General features: G+C 42.7%; 1 protein-coding gene across 1 annotated transcript in view; it reads left to right on the forward strand.

Annotated features, from left to right (window-relative positions):
• Positions 1-18,677, forward strand: part of KLHL6 (kelch like family member 6) — an 86,486-nt gene that overhangs the window by 7,308 nt on the left and 60,501 nt on the right. Inside the window, exons 2-3 of the mRNA XM_073625822.1 lie at positions 9,585-9,750; positions 16,451-16,900. Of these exons, the coding sequence (XP_073481923.1) occupies positions 9,585-9,750; positions 16,451-16,900 (616 nt within the window). The remainder of the gene's footprint in view (positions 1-9,584; positions 9,751-16,450; positions 16,901-18,677) is intronic.

Genomic DNA, 18,677 nt, shown 5'->3' on the forward strand with positions numbered 1-18,677 from the left:
TCAGAAAATGGTAAAGAGTATGGCACAACTGCAAATCTGCCAAGACATGAAACTGACACCTAAACTGACAGGTCAGGCAAGGAGAGCATTAATCAAAGAAGCAGTGAAGAGGACCATGGTAACTCTGCTGCAGAGATTCACAGCTCAGGTGGGGGAATCTGTCCACAGGACAACTATTATGCCGCGTACACACGGTCGGACTTTTCGGCTACAAAAGTCCGACAGACGTTCGACTGACTTTTGGTGGACTTGCGGCGGACTTTCTAACGAACGGACTTAACTACATACGATCACACAAAAGTCCGACGGATTCGTACGTGATGACATACGACTGGACTAAAATAAGGAAGTTGATAGCCAGTAGCCAATACCTGCCCTAGCGTGGGTTTTTGTCCGTCGGACTAGCATACAGACAAGCGGATTTCTGGGTCCGGCGGAGTTACGACATAAAGATTTGAAGCATGTTCCAAATCTAAAGTCCGTCAGATTTGCGACTGGAAAAGTCCGCTGAAGGTCCGGTGAAGCCCACACACTATCGGATTGTCCGCAGCCTTTGGTGCGTCGGCGTCCATCGGACCAGTCCGGTCGAAAAGTCCGACCGTGTGTACGCGGCATTAGTCGTGCACTCCACAAATCTGGCCTTTATGGAAGAGTAGCATGAAGAAAACCATTGATGAAAGAAAGCCATAAGAAGTCCCATTTACAGTTTGCGAGAAACCATGTGGGGGACATAGCAAACATGTGGAAGAAGGTGCTCTGATCAGAGATCTAAATTGAACTTTTAAGACTAAAAGCAAAATGTTATGTGTGGCGGAAAACTAATACTGCACATCACCCTGAACACACCATCCCCACTGTGAAACATGGTGATGACAGCATCATGTTGTTTGGATGCTTTTCGTCAGCAGGGACAGGGAAGCTGGTCAGAGTTGATGGGAAAATGGATGAAGCCAAATACAGCGCAATCTTAGAAGAAAACCTGTTAGAGTCTGCAAAAGACTTGAGACTGGGGCAGAGACTGGGGCAGAGGTTCACTTTCAAGCAGGACAACGACCCTAAACATACAGCCAAAGCTACAATGGAATGGTTTAGATCAAAGCATATTCATGTGTTAGAATGGCCCAGTCAAAGTCAAGACCTACAGCCAACTGAGAATCCGTGGCAAGACTTGAAAATTGCTGTTCATAAATGCTTTCCATCCAATCTGACAGAGCTTAAGCTATTTTGCAAAGAAGAATTGGCAAAAATGTCACTCTCTAGATGTGCAAAGCTGGGAGAGACATCCCCAAAAAGACTTGCAGCTGTAATTGCAGCGAAAGGTAGTTCTACAAAGTACTAAATACAAATGCACGCCACACTTTTCACATATTTATTTGTAAAAAAATTTGAAAACCAGTTTTCATTTTCCTTCCACTTCACAATCATGGGCCACTTTGTGTTGGTCCATCACATAAAATCCAAATAAAATACATTTATGTTTTTGGTTGTAACATGACAAAATGTGGAAAGTTTCAGGGGTATGAATACTTTTTCAAGGCACTGTATGTCTAGTAAATTTGCATGTCAAATGGAAAACATTAAGAACCCCTTCATGAGTACTCTAATGCCCTGTACACACGGGTGGACTTTTTGGCAACAAAGGTACGACAGTCTTTCCGACAAACTTTCGACGGACTTTTGACGGACTTCTGATGGACTTTCAAAGGAACGGACTTGCCTACACACGATCACACCAAAGTCCGACGGATTCGTACGTGATGACGTACGACCGGACTAACATAAGGAAGTTCATAGCCAGTAGCCAATAGTTGCCCTAGTGTCATTTTCGTCCGTCAGACTAGCATACAGACAAGCGGATTTTTCGATAGGAACTGGGTCCAGCGGAGTTCCGATGTAAAGATTTGAAACATGTTCCAAATCTAAAGTCCGTCAGATTTTCGACAGAAACAGTCTGCTGAAGGTCCGATGAAGCCCACACACGGTCGGATTGTCCACCGGATTCGGTCCGTCGGACCAGTCCGGTCGAAAAGTGCACTCGTGTGTACAGGGCATAAGGCTGAACTACAGGCAAACAGCTAAATCCCTAGTTGAAACACATATATACACACTGCTTTACTTGCTCAAACAAGTCTGTTCAGCCAGCCTTGTAATCCACTGCTGCTAGACAACATAGCCAGAGAGGTGACCTTACTTTCTTCATGGTAGATAAACAGTACAGTTTAGTCACTGATCTTCCTCAGCTAGCTTTCACCACAGCACATTGTTCAGGCTACCACACTGTTTTCTCATGTCAGCAAGCTTCTAGTGTTAGATTACACTTTGCATTGCAGTAGAACCTGGATGTCTCACAGAGATGGCTCTTCCCAGGTTAAGTTGCTAATATAAAGGCAAATGTAGGTACTTAAAGTGTAACTTGACCCTCAAGGGCATGTTGTCTTCCATCCACCCCTCCTCTCCTCTGCTGCAGAAATTGTTTTTTTTTTACTTTTTGTTTTTAAAGACCTGACTCGCCCCCCCGTGCATGTCATTTGTTTAGACAAATGACGTGCACTTTGCCCGTATTGCCTACTGGGATATGTATGTCTCATATTTCCCTTCATTGAAAAAGGGGGGAGGTGGGGTGGGGCTAGTCAGCACATCATTGGTAAAGCCGTTGGCTTAACCCGGAAGAGCTGGCAGCTTACCAATGATGTCACAGAAGAAGATGGCGGTGTGGGACTGGGGGGATGCAGAGAAGAAGCAAATCTCAGCAGGACAAAGCTCGATCCAGTGGTCGGGTGAGTACCTTAAAGCGAAGCTCCACCCAAAATGGGAAGCTCCGCTTGTTCGCACCTCCCCTCTTTTTGGGGGGGATGAGGAAATGGATACCTGGTTTTGACAGGTACCAGCTCCCACTTCCGGGTAAGATTGCTGCAACAATCTGCGAGCATTTCTCGTTCTCATTTCAGTAAGTGCAGCGGGACTTGCACATGCATAGTAGGAAACTGGCTGTGAAGCCTGAAGGCTTCACTGCCGGTCTTCCTTACTTACAATCCCGGCGCCTGCACCCAAAGCCGATTAGCGAATCTTCTTGGTGTGCTGATATTGCGGGACCCCTAGACCCCGTAAGTGTCCCTATATTAAAAGTCAGCAGCTACAGTATTTTAAATTTTTTTTTAGACTGGAGCTCCTTTTTAAATGTGCAGGACCTACAACAAGGTAAGTGGGGTTAAAAAAAAGGGGGGGGGGGGGTCAGGGAGAGTAAAGTTCTGCTTTAAGGCTGGTACACACGGGCCAAATATCGGCCAGTTCACTAGAACCACTGGTCAAATCACTGGTCAACATTTCTTTTTTTTTTTTATTAAGATAACAAGTAAGCAACCGCTTTCAAAACGGAACTGCTTAGTTCAGGTACATCATATGAGCAAAAAATGGTACATAGAATAGTAATGTGAAACCTTGCCAAAATGTTCAACAGAGGTACATTGTAGTATAAAAAAATAACACTGATGACTGGAATTGGTGAGTATTTGGTATATAGGACTGCTCAGTTAATTGTAGGCTGCTTGTTAAACATGAAAACCATCAGCTTTGCACAGTACGTAGCTGGTTTCTGGATAGTAATACTTATACAACAGTTGTGTAAATGTTGTGTTTCCCTCCCAGTTACACAATAGGCAAAGAATATCCAGTTTACCCAGAGATTTTGTTCTCAGTGTGGTTAAAGCTTTAGGAGCCCTGTTTTCTTCCTTTAAACTTTTTTGATTTGCTTTTTACTTTTATCTTACTTATAGTAATATTGCACCAGTCAACTGACTTAAAAATACAGAGACCTTCCCAAAATTTTAAACCAGGGTATTTTTATCCCTGGAAACGTGCCCACTTTTCAGTACTAGCAAACAGAATCGCTTAATCCCTGTTCTGCACTGTAGATTTAGTCTGAATCGTCTATTAATAATCATCTTTTGATGCCCCTTTTAACTTAGAGTTGAAAATATTTTTATTGGTGTAAGGAAACAAAAGAAAATAATACAGTTGACATAAAATATTATACTGTGAAAGAACAGTCAGCATGCCAAATGGCTATTGCCTACAGCAGTACTGGGAGCCATTGAGTAACAAATCATATAAACAGAGTATGTCAAACATTAAGATGGTGAAATGGAAAGAGGGAAGATGGAAAGGGGAGAAGTAGGATAAGAGATAAGAGGCCGAACAGGGGTAAGGAAAGGGGAAGGAGTAGAAGGGAGGAGGGGGTCTGCTGGCTGGAGACGAAGAGGAAGGACTCTAATTTATTGGTTGCAAGTATAAAGGATAAATCGGGGATCAGGGTGCGTTTAGATTAGAGGAAGGGGTTGGAGTGGGGGTGAAAGGGAGCAAAGTAACCAGCGTATCTGAGGAGGAGAAGCGTCGCCAGACAGACCATAATATTGTGAATTTCTCATAGGTATCATTGTCTAGCGCTAACATCTCCTGCATACTCATGATATCATTCATAGTGGAGGTCCAAAGGGCCAACGTGAGAATGGTCGCTGTCTTCCAAAAACGAGGTATAAGTTGGCGAGCAGCAGACAGGAAGAAGCGGAGGAGACTGCGTTTTTGAGAGGTTATCGATCCTGGCAGGATAGAGAGAAGGGCTATTTCAGGAGTCAATTGCAAAGGATCGTCATACATTTTTTCATAAACCTGGAATACCTGTTTCCAGAAAGGATGGATCCGATTACACTCCCACCAGACATGCAGGTACGATCCTGTTGCCGTAGAACATCTCCAGCAGGTAGAAGGAGCAGAGGGGAATATTTTCCGTAGAGTGGCAGGGTCCCTGTACCACCTCGACAGAACCTCAAAATTCTTCTCTTGTGAATAACAAGAGATAGAGGATTTGTGTGTGAAATGGAATGCAGTTTGCCATTCCACTCTGGTGATGGTCTTTCCCAAGTCTGCCGACCACATTCTAGTATAAGTGGGCAAGTCATTTAGTGTGAGAGCCTGAATCAGACTGTAAATGTGTGAGAGTAAATGTCTTGGTAATTCTTGAAGGGAACTTAGATGTTCTAATTCAGTCAGGGGGCGATGGATCTGAGAGGAACCGAAGAGATGTTTGGTGAAGGTAGAAAGGTGTAGGGAGGTGAGCCAGTCCTGGTTTCCCGAGGGGACATTTGGGGTTCCATTGTTCGCATGAACGAAGGAACGAGCTTGTGGCCAGGAGGTGCGGAAGAAAGAACCTATAGCGTGAGCCCCTATACCTTGTGGAAAGGCTGGATTATCAAAAAGTGGTCATAAAGGAGACGGGTCCGAAGACAGAATCTCACAAAGTCCTCTCCTGTACCAGAGCACAAGGGCAGCTGTAGTTAGAGGAGAAGAGTTGGCCAAAGCCGGTAAGTTGCTCCTGTAACCCCAAAGTAAAGCCCTTAGATCAACGGGGGACATATCCTGTTCAACCATGACCGAGGCTTTTTGAAAGGGTCGTGGGAACCATTCAAGGATACGCGCCATTAATGTTGCTTTGTAATATAGATCAAAATCTGGCAAGCCTGTACCTCCTTGCAGTTTTGGCCGTGTGAGTCATTTAAATTTAATTCTAGACAATCCTTTATTCCACAAGAAGCGAATGAAAAGAGAGCGCAGGGTAGAGAAAAAGAATTTAGGTATGGTGACCGGTATGGTCTGGAAAAGATAAAGCAGTTTGGGTAGAGTGTCCATCTTGAGGGTATTTATGCGTCCAAACCAAGGAATGGTTTTGTCCCCCCAGGAAGCCAGGTCTTTGCGAAGACGGGAGAGGAGGGGAATGTAATTCAATGTAAAAAGATTGGAAAGGTTAGCCGGTATTATCACTCCCAAGTAAGTGATGCCCTTGGTCTGCCACTGAAAAGAATAGTTGGCTCGGAGGGTGGACATGGTAGATGCAGGCAGAGAGATGTTGAGGGCCTCAGTCTTGGAGATGTTGAGTTTAAAATTACTTAGTTTTCCAAAGCGTTGGAATTCCATGAGTGAAGGGAGGGTGATATGGGGCTGGCGAGCATAGATGAGTAAGTCATCGGCATACAAAGAAAGCTTATGGTGTGCGGATGGCGTGTGTATGCCCTGTATGGAATCGTTCTGGCGAATGGCGCATGCTAAATGCTCCATCACAATGACAAAAATGAGGGGGGAAAGGGGGCAGCCCTGGCGTGTCCCGTTGGATATATCAAACGCAGCTGATGAGGTACCATTAACCAAGACCGAAGCAGAGGGGTGAGAGTAAAGTGACATGATTTTGGAAATGAAAGAGGACCCCAACCCGATTTGTTCAAGTGAAAGTTTCAGGAAGCGCCAATTAACTCGGTCAAATGCCTTCTCGGCGTCAAAGGAGAGAAGGCAGACCTGTTGATGATGGCGCTGGGAATATGAGATGAGGTGAATAGTTTTGGTGGTATTGTCTCGTGCCTCCCTACCTGGGACAAAGCCAACCTGATCCCTTTTAACTTAAAGTGGCACTAAATGGTATCCTTATTCTCAAAAAATAAACCATACCCACCCACTACTTAATGGCCCTGTAATCTTATTTTAATGAAATAGTTTCTTACTGTGTTTTTCTTCCTCTTCTGGACCTCTCTTTTTCCCCCCCCACTTCTGTTTATTTGCAACGTGCATTTCAAGTTAGTTGCAGTAATGTGAACTGCTCTATGACAACTAAAAATCCCACTATCTATAGTCCATCTTGCGAAGGAGCAAGAGAGGGTGGCTACATTCATACATATAGTGGGTCCATGGAAAACTAACGTAGCCACCATCTAACAGAAAGTCGGATTACAGCAGAAAAAAATAAAAATTAGGAGATTTAGAGGAGGCTGAGAGTTTTGGAAGGTACTTTTATAAGAATACATACGTGAATAGACACCACATTGCATCGGCATTTAATGAGTTGTTTATAAAATGCAGAGTGTGGTGTGGAGCATACAGGGTCCATCGAAATGTTCTCTGCATAACGATGCAGAAACTAGGCAATGATAGGGGGAGAGTCCGTTCAACATATTCCTCTTCCTCCTGGCACTTTTACTTTTTCTCATATATTAAAATGAAAATCCTACAGCAAATGAAGCAAAGAGCACATTTGTAAAGAAGTCTGCTGTGTGAAGATTTTTACCTTGAAAAGCAGCACTATGGTCATGTTAAGGCTTTACTGCTTTCAAAATCACCACATTTTTAAAATGGTTGTAAAGGCTGAAGGTTTTTTTACCTTCAGGCTATCTATCCGGGCTAGCGATGTTCACAGTAGCCTCGGTTGTATGAGGACTTTTCCTCCTCATTGGCTGAAACAGTAGTGAGAGCCCATTGGCACTTACTGCTGTCAATCACAGCCAGTGAGCCAATGAGAAGAGAGCGGGGGCGGGGCCGAACCCTATGGACGCATAGAGCAGTGGCTTGGGAGGAAGCAGGAAGCATGCAGCAGTGCCCCCAGGGGGAGGAGCCAGAGGTGCTAGCGGGGAGACCTGAAAAAAAGAGGATCAGGGCTGCTGTGTGCAAAACCACTGCACAGAGCAGGTAAGTATAACATGTTTGTTATTTAAAAAAAAAACAAAAAAAAAACCTAAGCTTTAGTATCACTTTTTAAGTCTTGGTTTACACTAGGAACCACATGTGAATCGCACAGGAACTGTGCTACATTCCTGTTTAATTTACATGTGATTCAGTGCAGTGCAATTTGAGCCCATTTACTTTTGTACCATGTAATCTTGTGCCATCCAGTCTGGGCAAACACACTGCATGTGTGACCTGTGTTTGGGGTGTCGTTAAGATTGCACTGACACCTGCTGCAGATCGCAAGGGCAATGCGATTTGAATGCAGTGCGGGAAACGCACATGGATTTCGAGGTTTCCAGCACCACATTAATGTGAATCTAGGCTAACGGGTGAAAAGATATCAGCTGAACTGAGTTAGTATTGTCACCTTAGAGCCCTTGCACACTGGGGCGGTTTGCAGGCGCTATTGCGCTAATAATAGCGCCTGCAAACCGCCCCGAAAGTGCCGCTGCTGTGTATCCAGTGTGCAAGCCCCGAGGGCTTGCACACTGGAGCGATGCGCTGGCAGGACGGTAAAAAAAGTCCTGCCAGCAGCATCTTCGGAGCGGTGAAGGAGCGGTGTGTATACCGCTCCCTTACCGCTCCTGCCCATTGAAATCAATGGGACGGCGCGGCTATACCGCCGGCAAAGCGCCTCTGCAGAGGCGCTTTGCGGTGGTATTTAACCCTTTCTCGGCCGCTAGCGGGGGGTAAAACCGCCCCGCTAGCGGCCGCATACCGACGGTAAAACGCCGCTAATAATAGCGGCGTTTTACCGCCGACGCCGCCCCCCGCCCCAGTGTGCAAGGGCTCTTAGGAAAGAAATTTACCAGGGGCTACATCTGGCTGGTAGGATCACCAAAAATCATTTCAATGGAAGAGGGAAATATAGAAAGGATTGAAATGTTTCACATTACATGAAAGAGAGTTTAAAGTGTATGCCAGAGCAAAAGCATTCAGTACATCTCTGCAGTAGATGGACTTTCCCCCAAGTTTTATCCCTTTAAAGATCCTGCAAGTACTGAAAAATGTCAGTTGTTCTGCAGAAATGTACTCAGATCTTTTTTTTTTTTTTTTGTGTTGCCAGGCCTGCTCAGTTTTTTCTTGCCAAACTATTTAGACAGGTCTACTTTTTCATCTCTACAATAAGGCTAATCATTCTGCTGGTCCTAAGATAAGGAATGGGAGGGCTACAGTAAATACACAGGAACACAGGAGAGCTCTAAATTTCTGACGTCATCAACATGTATTTTTTTTTTTTGCACTTAGACATAATAAAGCATTTTCAGTGGTACACTAAAAAAAAACAAAAGGTAGCAAACAAGTGTAGTTCATTGTTGGAGTTAACATACACTTTAAGGGCACATGTACGACAACATATGTTGCCTGCGTTTGTGAATGTCAACCCAACAGACCTTGGCAAAAAATGGGTGTTGCAGCTGTATACTGCCAGATATCCTGCATGCTTTCTGCTGCACTAAGCAGCTCATTCAAATGAATAAACTACCTAATGCAATGCACGTTACTGTGCGACATAATGTGCACTGATGCACCAAAATAGTGTAAGTAGGCCCAGTGTTTGAATTTAGATACAATTTAATATTTGCTGGAATTATTTCAAAAGGCCAGGCTGTAAAAAACTAATATTCTGCTTAAGGGTGGACTCCAATGTGTGTAATCAAGCAGTAGTTTCTAATATCTCCTGTAGACTCTACTGGTGAGATCCTTTTGTGTGAGAAACACTCTCTGCTCCATCAGCAAACTCTCATCCTATTGTACAAGGATGTGAACTGGGGAATCCACCAATAGCTACCTATATCTCTCGTAGACTCCATTGGTTATATACTTCTGTGTGAGATACTTCCACAGTGTTCTACAGGCTGTTGTACAAGGATGGTATACTTTTACTGTTATGTGACTTTTACATGGAAGGGATGCCTTTTAGGAGCATGCAAGAAGATTATTGTCACTGTTGAATGCTCATTGCACAACTTCTTCTTTTAATGTTTCATGACATTAGATCGGAGCGGATGACTGAAACTTTCACTTCATGTGTTTCTTAGGGCCATGTTCTGTAATGATCTAAAAGAGAAGTATGAAGAAAAGATTATAATCAAAGGGGTGGATGCAGAAACCATGGCGATTATTTTGGATTATGCATACACAAGCAAAATGGTGATCACAAAACAAAATGTGCAAAAAATATTGGAGGCCGCAAGTCTTTTTCAAGTAAGTGAAATGCAAATTAAAGATGTCAATATTCTCACATGAAAATTTAATTTAAACTATATAAATATACTGTATATACTATATATATATATATATAAAATATTTGATGACAGTTGGCATACTGCTTCTATTTTGGAGACTGGCAAGGCTGTTGTGTTACCAACTAATCAGCGCAGTTGTTGGGATTCTGTGAGGACACACATACTAATAAAAACACAACCAACCAGGAAGCAATGGTAACGTGACAAAAAAATTATAGGACTGTCTTGTAAATGGGGGAATGTAACCAAACCGCAGGTACCGCTTGATTCACACCTTTCTTCAATCAAAGGAGGCTGCCTTTGTTTAATGAAAGAAAATGGTTCTAAACAAGCTTCCCTTTTCTAGTTGTAGCATTAGTCCTAGAGTCCTGGATAAAACACAGCGTTTAGCCAAACTATGTTTGTCATCTTACTGCAAAAATGGGAATAAACTTTACTCAGGCACAGGTACTAGAGTTTCTTTTGAGCACAGAACTTTCCACCACTAGTGGCAATAACGGGTCTTCTCCAATTATAATTGTCCCCAACGTGGCCTCCAGTGCATTCTGCATAAAAACTGAATCTTGTGAAGAATCATAACTGGTGATGAATGCAGAGAAAACGATCACATGAGTAAAAGCTGAGAGGTTGTGAAATAACTATTTCTCTTTATTTCAGTTGACAGCACAGAAAACCAGTAACTTCACATTACTTTGTGGGACCAATGTGGCATTATCTATCGCGTGCTTGCTTGTTTTCGATGTTAACATTTAGAAACCCTCATATATTGATAACTTTAGAGTTGTAGGTCAATCAGATTTCCAGAAAAAAAAAAGCACACTTGTCTGATCTACTTCCCAGTGGTAAACATTCTGCAGACATTTGTAGACCTTTGGATTAGTTCAGTGTAATCCCTCTCTGTAGCTGCTCTTTGGGCAAATAATGTTTTTGCAGAAATTTTTTTTCTTGAGCTAAAAGCATCATTTCCTGTTGCTATCCTCATTTATGTACTATCGCTGTGTATTCAGCTAATGTTTGCAAAGCTAAAGACCCCTGTAGTACTTCCTTATCTATATTGGCCATATGATAAGGGCAGGGTGGGATAAGTTGTAAGAAAAACATTGCACACAGATAATTCCATTCTAAATGCTCTTCAGGCTTTATCTCTAGGTATATTGCAATAATCCTAACAGACATGTATGGAATTGATATTGTTTCATATTTTACCACCTTGCAGTATATGGACATGGACAATTATCTTTCTTTAGGCAGTGAACCACAAAGAAATTGCTTTGCTATGGATGCTTGAGGTGGTTGCAGCCGTGTTAGTGCACTTGCAACGAGAACAATTAAATACTGTCCGTGATACCATTATTTACACTAACATCCAAATTTTCAGTACAAGCTTTCGGGGTGTGTCCCCTTCCAAGCAGTACTCTGTGTTAGTAAAGTTTAAATCTAATCAGCTTTTCTGGGTTCTTCTGCTGCTTCCTTTAATCCATGTGTACACAGAGACTGTAATATGGCCATGCTAATTTATTAGGCCTCTTTCACATAGGGCGGAATCCCTCCAAACGCATCCGCCTGCTCAGCAGTGGATCTCTCCACTGATCCCTGCCGAGCAGGCGGATGACAGGTCCGTGTCTGCTCAGCTATTCAGCGCGGACACAGACACAGCTCGCTGTTCCCTATATCCTCTATGGGGTGGTCACATCCAAGAGCCAGCAGGCTGCATCTGAATACATCATTCAAAGTATTTAAACCCCCACAGTACAGTGCCTTGAACAAGTATTCAAACCCCTTAACATTTTCCACATTTTGTCATGTAAATGTACTTTATTGGAATTTTATGTAATAGGCCAACACAAAGTGGCACATAATTGTGAAGTGGAAGGTAAATAATAAATGGTTTTCCAAATTTTTTTCAAATATATATGTGAAAAGTGTGGCGTGCATTTGTATTCAGCCCCCTTTACTCTGATACCCCTAACTAAAATCTAGTGAAACCAATTGCCTTTTAGAAGTCACTCAATTAGTAAACAGAGTCCACATGTGTGTAATTTAATCTCAGTATAAATACAGCTGTTCTGTGAAGCCCTCAGAGGTTTGTTAGAGAACCTTAGTGCATAAACAGCATCATGAAGGCCAAAGAACACACCTGGCAGGTCAAGCATAAAGTTGTGGAGAAGTTTAAAGCAGGGTTAGGTTATAAAAAAATATCCCAAGCTTCGAACTGTTTACGGAGCACTGTTCATTCCATCATGCAAAAATGGAAAGAGTATGGCACAACTGCAATCCTACCAAGACATTGCCATTTGCCTAAACTGAAAGGCCAGGCAAAGAGAGCATTAATCAGAGAAGCAGCCAAGAGGCCCATGGTACTTCTGGAGGAGCTGCAGAGATCCACAGCTCAGGAGGGAGAAACTGTGCACTCCACAAATCTGGCCTTTATGGAAGAGTGGCAAGAACAAAGCCATTGTTCAAAGAAAGCTAGAAAAAGTCCCATTTGCTGTTGGCGAGAAGCCATGTGGGGGACACAGCAAACATGTAGAAGAAGGTGCTCTGGTCAGGTGAGACCAACATTAAACTTTTTGGCCTAAAAGCAAAATGCTATGTGTGGCGGAAAACCAACATTGCACATCACCCTGAACACACCATCCCCACCATGAAACATGGTGATGGCAGCATCATTTTGTGGGGATGCTTTTCTTCAGCAGGGACAGGGAAGCTGGTTAGAGTTGATTGGAAGATGGATGGAGCCAAATACAGGGCAATCTTAGAAGAAAACCTGTTAGAGTCTGCAAAAGACTTGAGACTGGGGCGGAGGTTCACCTTCCAGCAGGACAATGACCCTAAGGCTCGGTTCACACTAGGACGACTTGTCAGGCGACCTAGGTCGCCTGACAAGTAGCGTCCCGTTCAGTACAATGGAACCGTTCTAAGGGGAGCGACGCAAGTCGCTCCGACTTAGAAAAAGGTTCCTGTACGACTTTGGGGGCGACTTGGGGCGACTTGCATAGACTTCTATACAGAAGTCGTTTTGCAAGTCGCCCGGGCAGTCGTGTGCAGGTCGCCTCGGTGAGGCGACCTGCAAGTCGTGCCGCCTCTGGTGTGAACCGAGGCTAAACATACAGCCAGAGCTACGATGGAATGGTTTAGATCAAAGCATATTCAGGTGTTAGAATTGCCCAGTCAAAGTGCAGACCTAATTCCAATTGAGAATCTGTGGCAAGACTTGAAAATTGCTGTTCACAGACGCTCTCCATTCAATCTGACAGAACTTGAGCTATTTTGCAAAGAATAATGGGCAAAAATGTCACTCTTTAGATGTGCAAAGCTGGTAGAGACATCCCCAAAAAGACTTTCAGTTGTAATTGTAGCTAAAGGTAGTTCTACAAAGTATTGACTCAGGGGGGGCTGAATACAAATGCACGCCACACTTTTCACATATTTATTTGTAAAAAAAATTGAAAGCCTTTTATCATTTTCCTTCCACTTCACAATTATGTGCCACTTTGTGTTGGTCTATCACATAAAATCCCAATAAAATACATTTTCATTTTTTGTTGTAACATGACAAAATGTGGAAAATTTCAAGGGGTATAAATACTTTTTCAAGGCACTGTACTGTACATAGTGCACTATGAATTGTGTACACTGGCTGCTATTTAAAGGCCCATTGTTGGGTTTTAATGCATGTAATTCCCCATAATAACAGTAATGCTTGTCCCCATCTCATCGCTGCAGTGAAGTGCAAATTTGAAAGAACAACATGTTCATTTTTCTGCATTTTAGTGCCTTGGGAGGACCATAAAAGTCAATGACAATGCATGAAAACACATTACATGCATTTTGATGCGCTGAACACAGGTTTTTAACAAGCCTTGAGCTTCCATCCACTTCAAATCCCAAAGCGAAAAAGGCATTTAAAACAATTCATGTTGAAGCACACTAGAAATACACAGGATGGGTGCAGAGGGGTGCTGCGGCAATAACATACAGTCGGTCCAGATGCAATTGAAAAACTTGTATTGAGGTCAAAGTAAAACAGTTTACAACAAGCAGAAGGAAGCCCTACTGAAAACACTCATGGATGACAGCAGCGTGTAATGAAGCAGGTCTCAACTGAGCTGACAGCGTCTGTCTTGAGGGGCAGAATGCGGCCTGACCGGTCTGAGCCCAAGTGGAGAGGTTTCCGGGAGGAGTGGCGGATCCCTATGCATGCCCTACTTGTCTGGAACCTTTCCCTACCGTTAATACTGCCCCTGACAGATGGATGACCTTTCCTTAAACTATCAACACACTAAATCTGCCCAAACCCAGGGGCCAGGGTCTTAAATAGACTTTGCTTGACCCAAGATGGCCACCAGAGTCACATGGGCTATCAGCATCCAACCAACTCACTACCCCAGTGAGCCAGGAAACCATAGAGGAACCATGTTCCTCCTGACTTCCTCTCCCTCTGTATTACTGTTGTATTTGAGTGCCACCTGCAGTGGAGAAAATAGACTGCACCTGCCTATATGCCTAAGGCACTTCTATGAACATGCATGTATAGGCAGGTGCAGTCTGTAGTCACCACTGTAGGTGGTGCTCAACCGCAGCAGCAATGCAGTAGGAGGAGTAAGTTTTGGGGAACCTGCTTCCTCTATGATTTCCTCAGTCACTTAAAGACAACTATCCAATTGGATGTTGATGCCCCATGTGACTTCGGCAGACATCTTGGGTGAGGGCAGGACCTGGCTCCCTGCTTGGCATGCATTGTGTGAGTGCATAGTGACAGGAAGAGGTTCCAGAGGGGTGGGAAAAGTGCAGGGACTACACTGTCTCCTCTCAGGAAGCCTCCCATTCGGTTGTGTACCAGCCGGCCTGCATTTCACACCTCGTGGCAGATACTGATGGCATCTTCACTTCTTCAGGCCACTGATTCACTACTGTTTGTACTGTGCTGAACTTTTCTACAATATACTGCTCTGGTCTAGCTTGGACTCTGTGTGTTTACTGTCTGCCCCACTACACTGTACCTAGCCCGCACGTAGATGTAAATGAGCCCTAAAAGTAGGCAAAGCTGCAAATGTTCATTATAAACTGACTTAGGGGCTCAGCCAACCTGCTAAATACCATTACTTTTCATCTTGGCATTTGTAGTCTGCATTCCCTTCTAGTATATAAGAAATTGCAATTAGTCCAATGACCATGTTTTAGCCCCCTTCCCACTGGTGGAATTGCGCTGCTTCAGAGCAATTTCAAAGCCGGCTTGCGACTTCACTTAACAAAAGTCTTTGCAAGTTGCAATAGAATCAGCAAAACCTAGTGCAGGAACCTTTTTTCATAATCGTTGCGACATGAGTCGGGGCGATATGAACGGTTCCATTACCGACAATGGGGTGTCATGCAATTTGGAACTGTCAAATCGCACGACAAGTCGCACCGGTGTGAACAGGGGCTTAGGGCTGCAGAAATGCCTTGCTGAAATGTTTTGCTGACATGTTTTGTTTTTTATAGAACAATTAAGTCAAACTGAGGGCTTTTTCTAAATGCAGCAGAATTGCAATATGTTGTGATTAGTGTTAGTATTTTATTGATTGATTTATAGTGATATTAAACCTCTTTTTTTCACTACTTTCAGCAGCTGATTTGATTATTTTCTGAGTATGCAGCTTCTTTATCTTTTCATATTTGCCTATGCTTCTTTTTAAAGTGGCATTAAAGGCAACTCTTTAAAAAAAAAAAAACACGTTATACTTACCTGCTCTCGTGCATATCACTGGATCGCGATCCTGCTCAGGTAAGTATTGGGGGGCTACGGGGGCTGCTGCACAGAGAAGATTGTTACCTTCGTGGATAGAATGCATGAAGTAAAAAAAAACCTTGAGCCTTTATGCCGTGTACACATGGGCGGACTTTTCGGCATCAAAGGTCCGACGGTCTTTCCGACGGACTTTTGACTGACTTTTTGACGGACTTTTGACGGACTTCCGAAGGACTTTTGATGGACTTCCGATGGACTTTCAACGGACTTTAGAACGAACGGACTTGCCTACACACGATCACACCAATGTCCGACGGATTTGTACGTGATGGCGTACGACCAGACTAAAATAAGGAAGTTCATAGCCAGTAGGCAATAGCTGCCCTCGTGTTGGTTTTCGTCCGTCGGACTAGCATACAGACGAACGGATTTTTCAACCGAACTCGAATCCGTCGGAAAGATTTGAAACATGTTTTAAATCTAAAGTCCGTCTGATTTTCGACCGAAAAAGTCAGCTGCAGGTCCAATGAAGCCCACACACGGTCGGATTGTCCGACAGATTTGTTCCCTTGGACCAGTCTGGTCGAAAAGTCCGCCCGTGTGTACATGGCATTGGAACCACTTAAATCCACTTTAAAACCACTAATTCTACTTTATCTTTTTTGTCTGTAGCTGCCACAAAAATAACATAAACATGAAATGTCAGTCAGCCAAATCCTGCCATAAAAAAATAGTCAGTGTATGGGGCACCTTATGCACTTAAGCATATGAAGTTATTAAAGAAAAAGACAGTTGATGTATAAAAACATTAAGAACATTAAGTTCTGCATTACTAAGCCATTTGAGTAATCTGACATTAAACTGCTTGTACTGTATATGTTCAAATATACCATCAGCGGCACCCCTCAGTTTCCTGTTTTCTTTCCAGTTTTTGCGAATGGTAGATGCTTGCTCCAGTTTCCTCACTGAAGCACTTCATCCTGAGAATTGTGTTGGGATCTTAAGACTAGCAGATGCTCATTGCCTGGAATCTTTAAAGCTGCAAGTTCAAAACTACATCATCCAGAACTTCTCCCAGGTTGTAAATTATGAGGAGTTTCTAGAACTACCATTTGACATCCTTAATCACATTCTAAGGAGTGATGAACTTAATGTGACAGAAGAATCACAAGTGTTTGAGACTGTCATAAAGTGGGTGTGTTATAAGCAACCTGAAAGAATTACGCTTCTTCCAAAAATGTTGGAATATGTTCGTCTTCCCTTACTGGACCCCTGGTACCTTGTGGGCACAGTAGAAGCCAATGCATTGATAAGGCAATGCCCTGATGTATTCCCGTTAATGCAAGAAGCACGAATGTACTATTTGACTGGAAATGAGGTAAGTGACTCTTCCTTGAATCGGTTATAGGTTTATATTTAGATCATACATGTTCATCTCATGTTCATCAAACCTGTAGAGTTTATTCTGCTCCAGGCATAGGTCTATGTGAAGAATGATATATACCACCCAATTCTCACCAATTATATGACATCAATATCACCACAATGATTAAACTAGTGAAAAGTGCATGAAAACAGTACCTTAAGGGAGATTTTCAAACTCAATCAGCAATGGCAAATGAAAGAGTCCCTCCCTTGGACCCCTTTCTATCAAACTCAATCAGCTATGGCAAATGGAAGAGTCCCTCCCTTGGACCACTTCCTACCAAATGGCCACAGTTCCTTCCCATGATATTTTGTGAAGAAAACACCTTATATTGCAATGATGTTAACAAAATATTATACAATTCCTACTGCCTAAACTCTGGAAATATTAAGATATTACAACACCATTTTTTAGAGTGGGGAAGTTTATCAGAAAGAAAGATAAAACAGGAAGGATGTGATGAGCCAAGAGCTTGTCAGTTGGTTGTAGCCAGCATCTCCGTATTTGTTTCCTCAGTAATGACTTATGTGCCTAAAACAGGAAGTGAGAGGAGATCCTTCTCCTGAGAATCTAGGGAGATTTTTCAGCAGACAGATTTCAATGCAGTAACTACATTTTGTATATGAAAGAATACACACTGTAAAAATTAAAACAATATAAAAACGACAGCAAACTAGAAAAACTTGGATGATTGCTTTGTTGCTACAACAATTCAGCTGGCAGGAAGTTTGACTTTGTAAAAGACAAATACACTTAGGAGAATGTTATAGGTATACTTGTGTTATGCTAATTGCGATTTTAAGAAAGTTATTATACCCAAATGGGAAATTTAGACTTAGTGATTTGATCTAAGGATGGAGAGCAGGAAAAAAATCAGTACATCTGGTATGTGGTCTAAAGTTGGCCATAGTTGTTGTTTTTGTGACTAAAGTAGAGATGGGAATGCCTGGGAAAAAAACTGTTTTTGTCCCGTTTTTTTAAAGCCCCTTTTTTTGCGTTTTTTCCAGAAAAATTGAAAAAAAAAATGTTCTTTTACAATTATAAATAATATATCTATGACACGGTATTCAAGCTATATAACATGAAGACCTTAATGAAATATTTCTGATACTTTATGTAAAATCTAACATTTTTGCAAGTTCTTTCTGCTGAAGACAAGCAAATCCTGGAATACAATTCGGCCTCTTGCACATCGAGCTTGAAAACGCTCAGTACAGCATTTTTTTTACTGATCTAAAATTCAGCCCATTGTTAAGGATGTGCCTGTACACACAACAGAGTAAAAAAAATGCACTGAATATTGATCAGTAAAATTTAAAAAATCTGAGTTGCCGATCAGTATTTTTGTGTGTATATTTGCAAATACATGCAAATGTTTACATGTACGCATGCATAAGTGTAAATGCCATGCTTCCTGCTTGTGTGTGGATACTCTCAAATACTCACAAATACGCGCAAGTGATCTACAGCCCATCGTCGCATTTTTTCTGCCAGGAATGTCTGATGCTCATTCATCAGTGCAGTGTGCAAGAGGCCTTCAAGTAACACTGTACTTCTCAATTCAGTTCTCAAACAAGAGAAATGTGCAATTCTGCCACTGGGTGGCACTTCAGGGGAAAGGCTCCAGTTTGCCGACAGTTGGGCAAACTGTACCTCCTACAGTTGGGTGATTGTTGGGATACAGTAGATGATAGTTTCTGTCCTCCTCTCAGGCCTTAATTGACAGGTA

The sequence above is a fragment of the Aquarana catesbeiana genome, linkage group LG04 (genome assembly GCF_042186555.1).
Source record: "Aquarana catesbeiana isolate 2022-GZ linkage group LG04, ASM4218655v1, whole genome shotgun sequence".
NCBI lineage: Eukaryota > Metazoa > Chordata > Amphibia > Anura > Ranidae > Aquarana > Aquarana catesbeiana.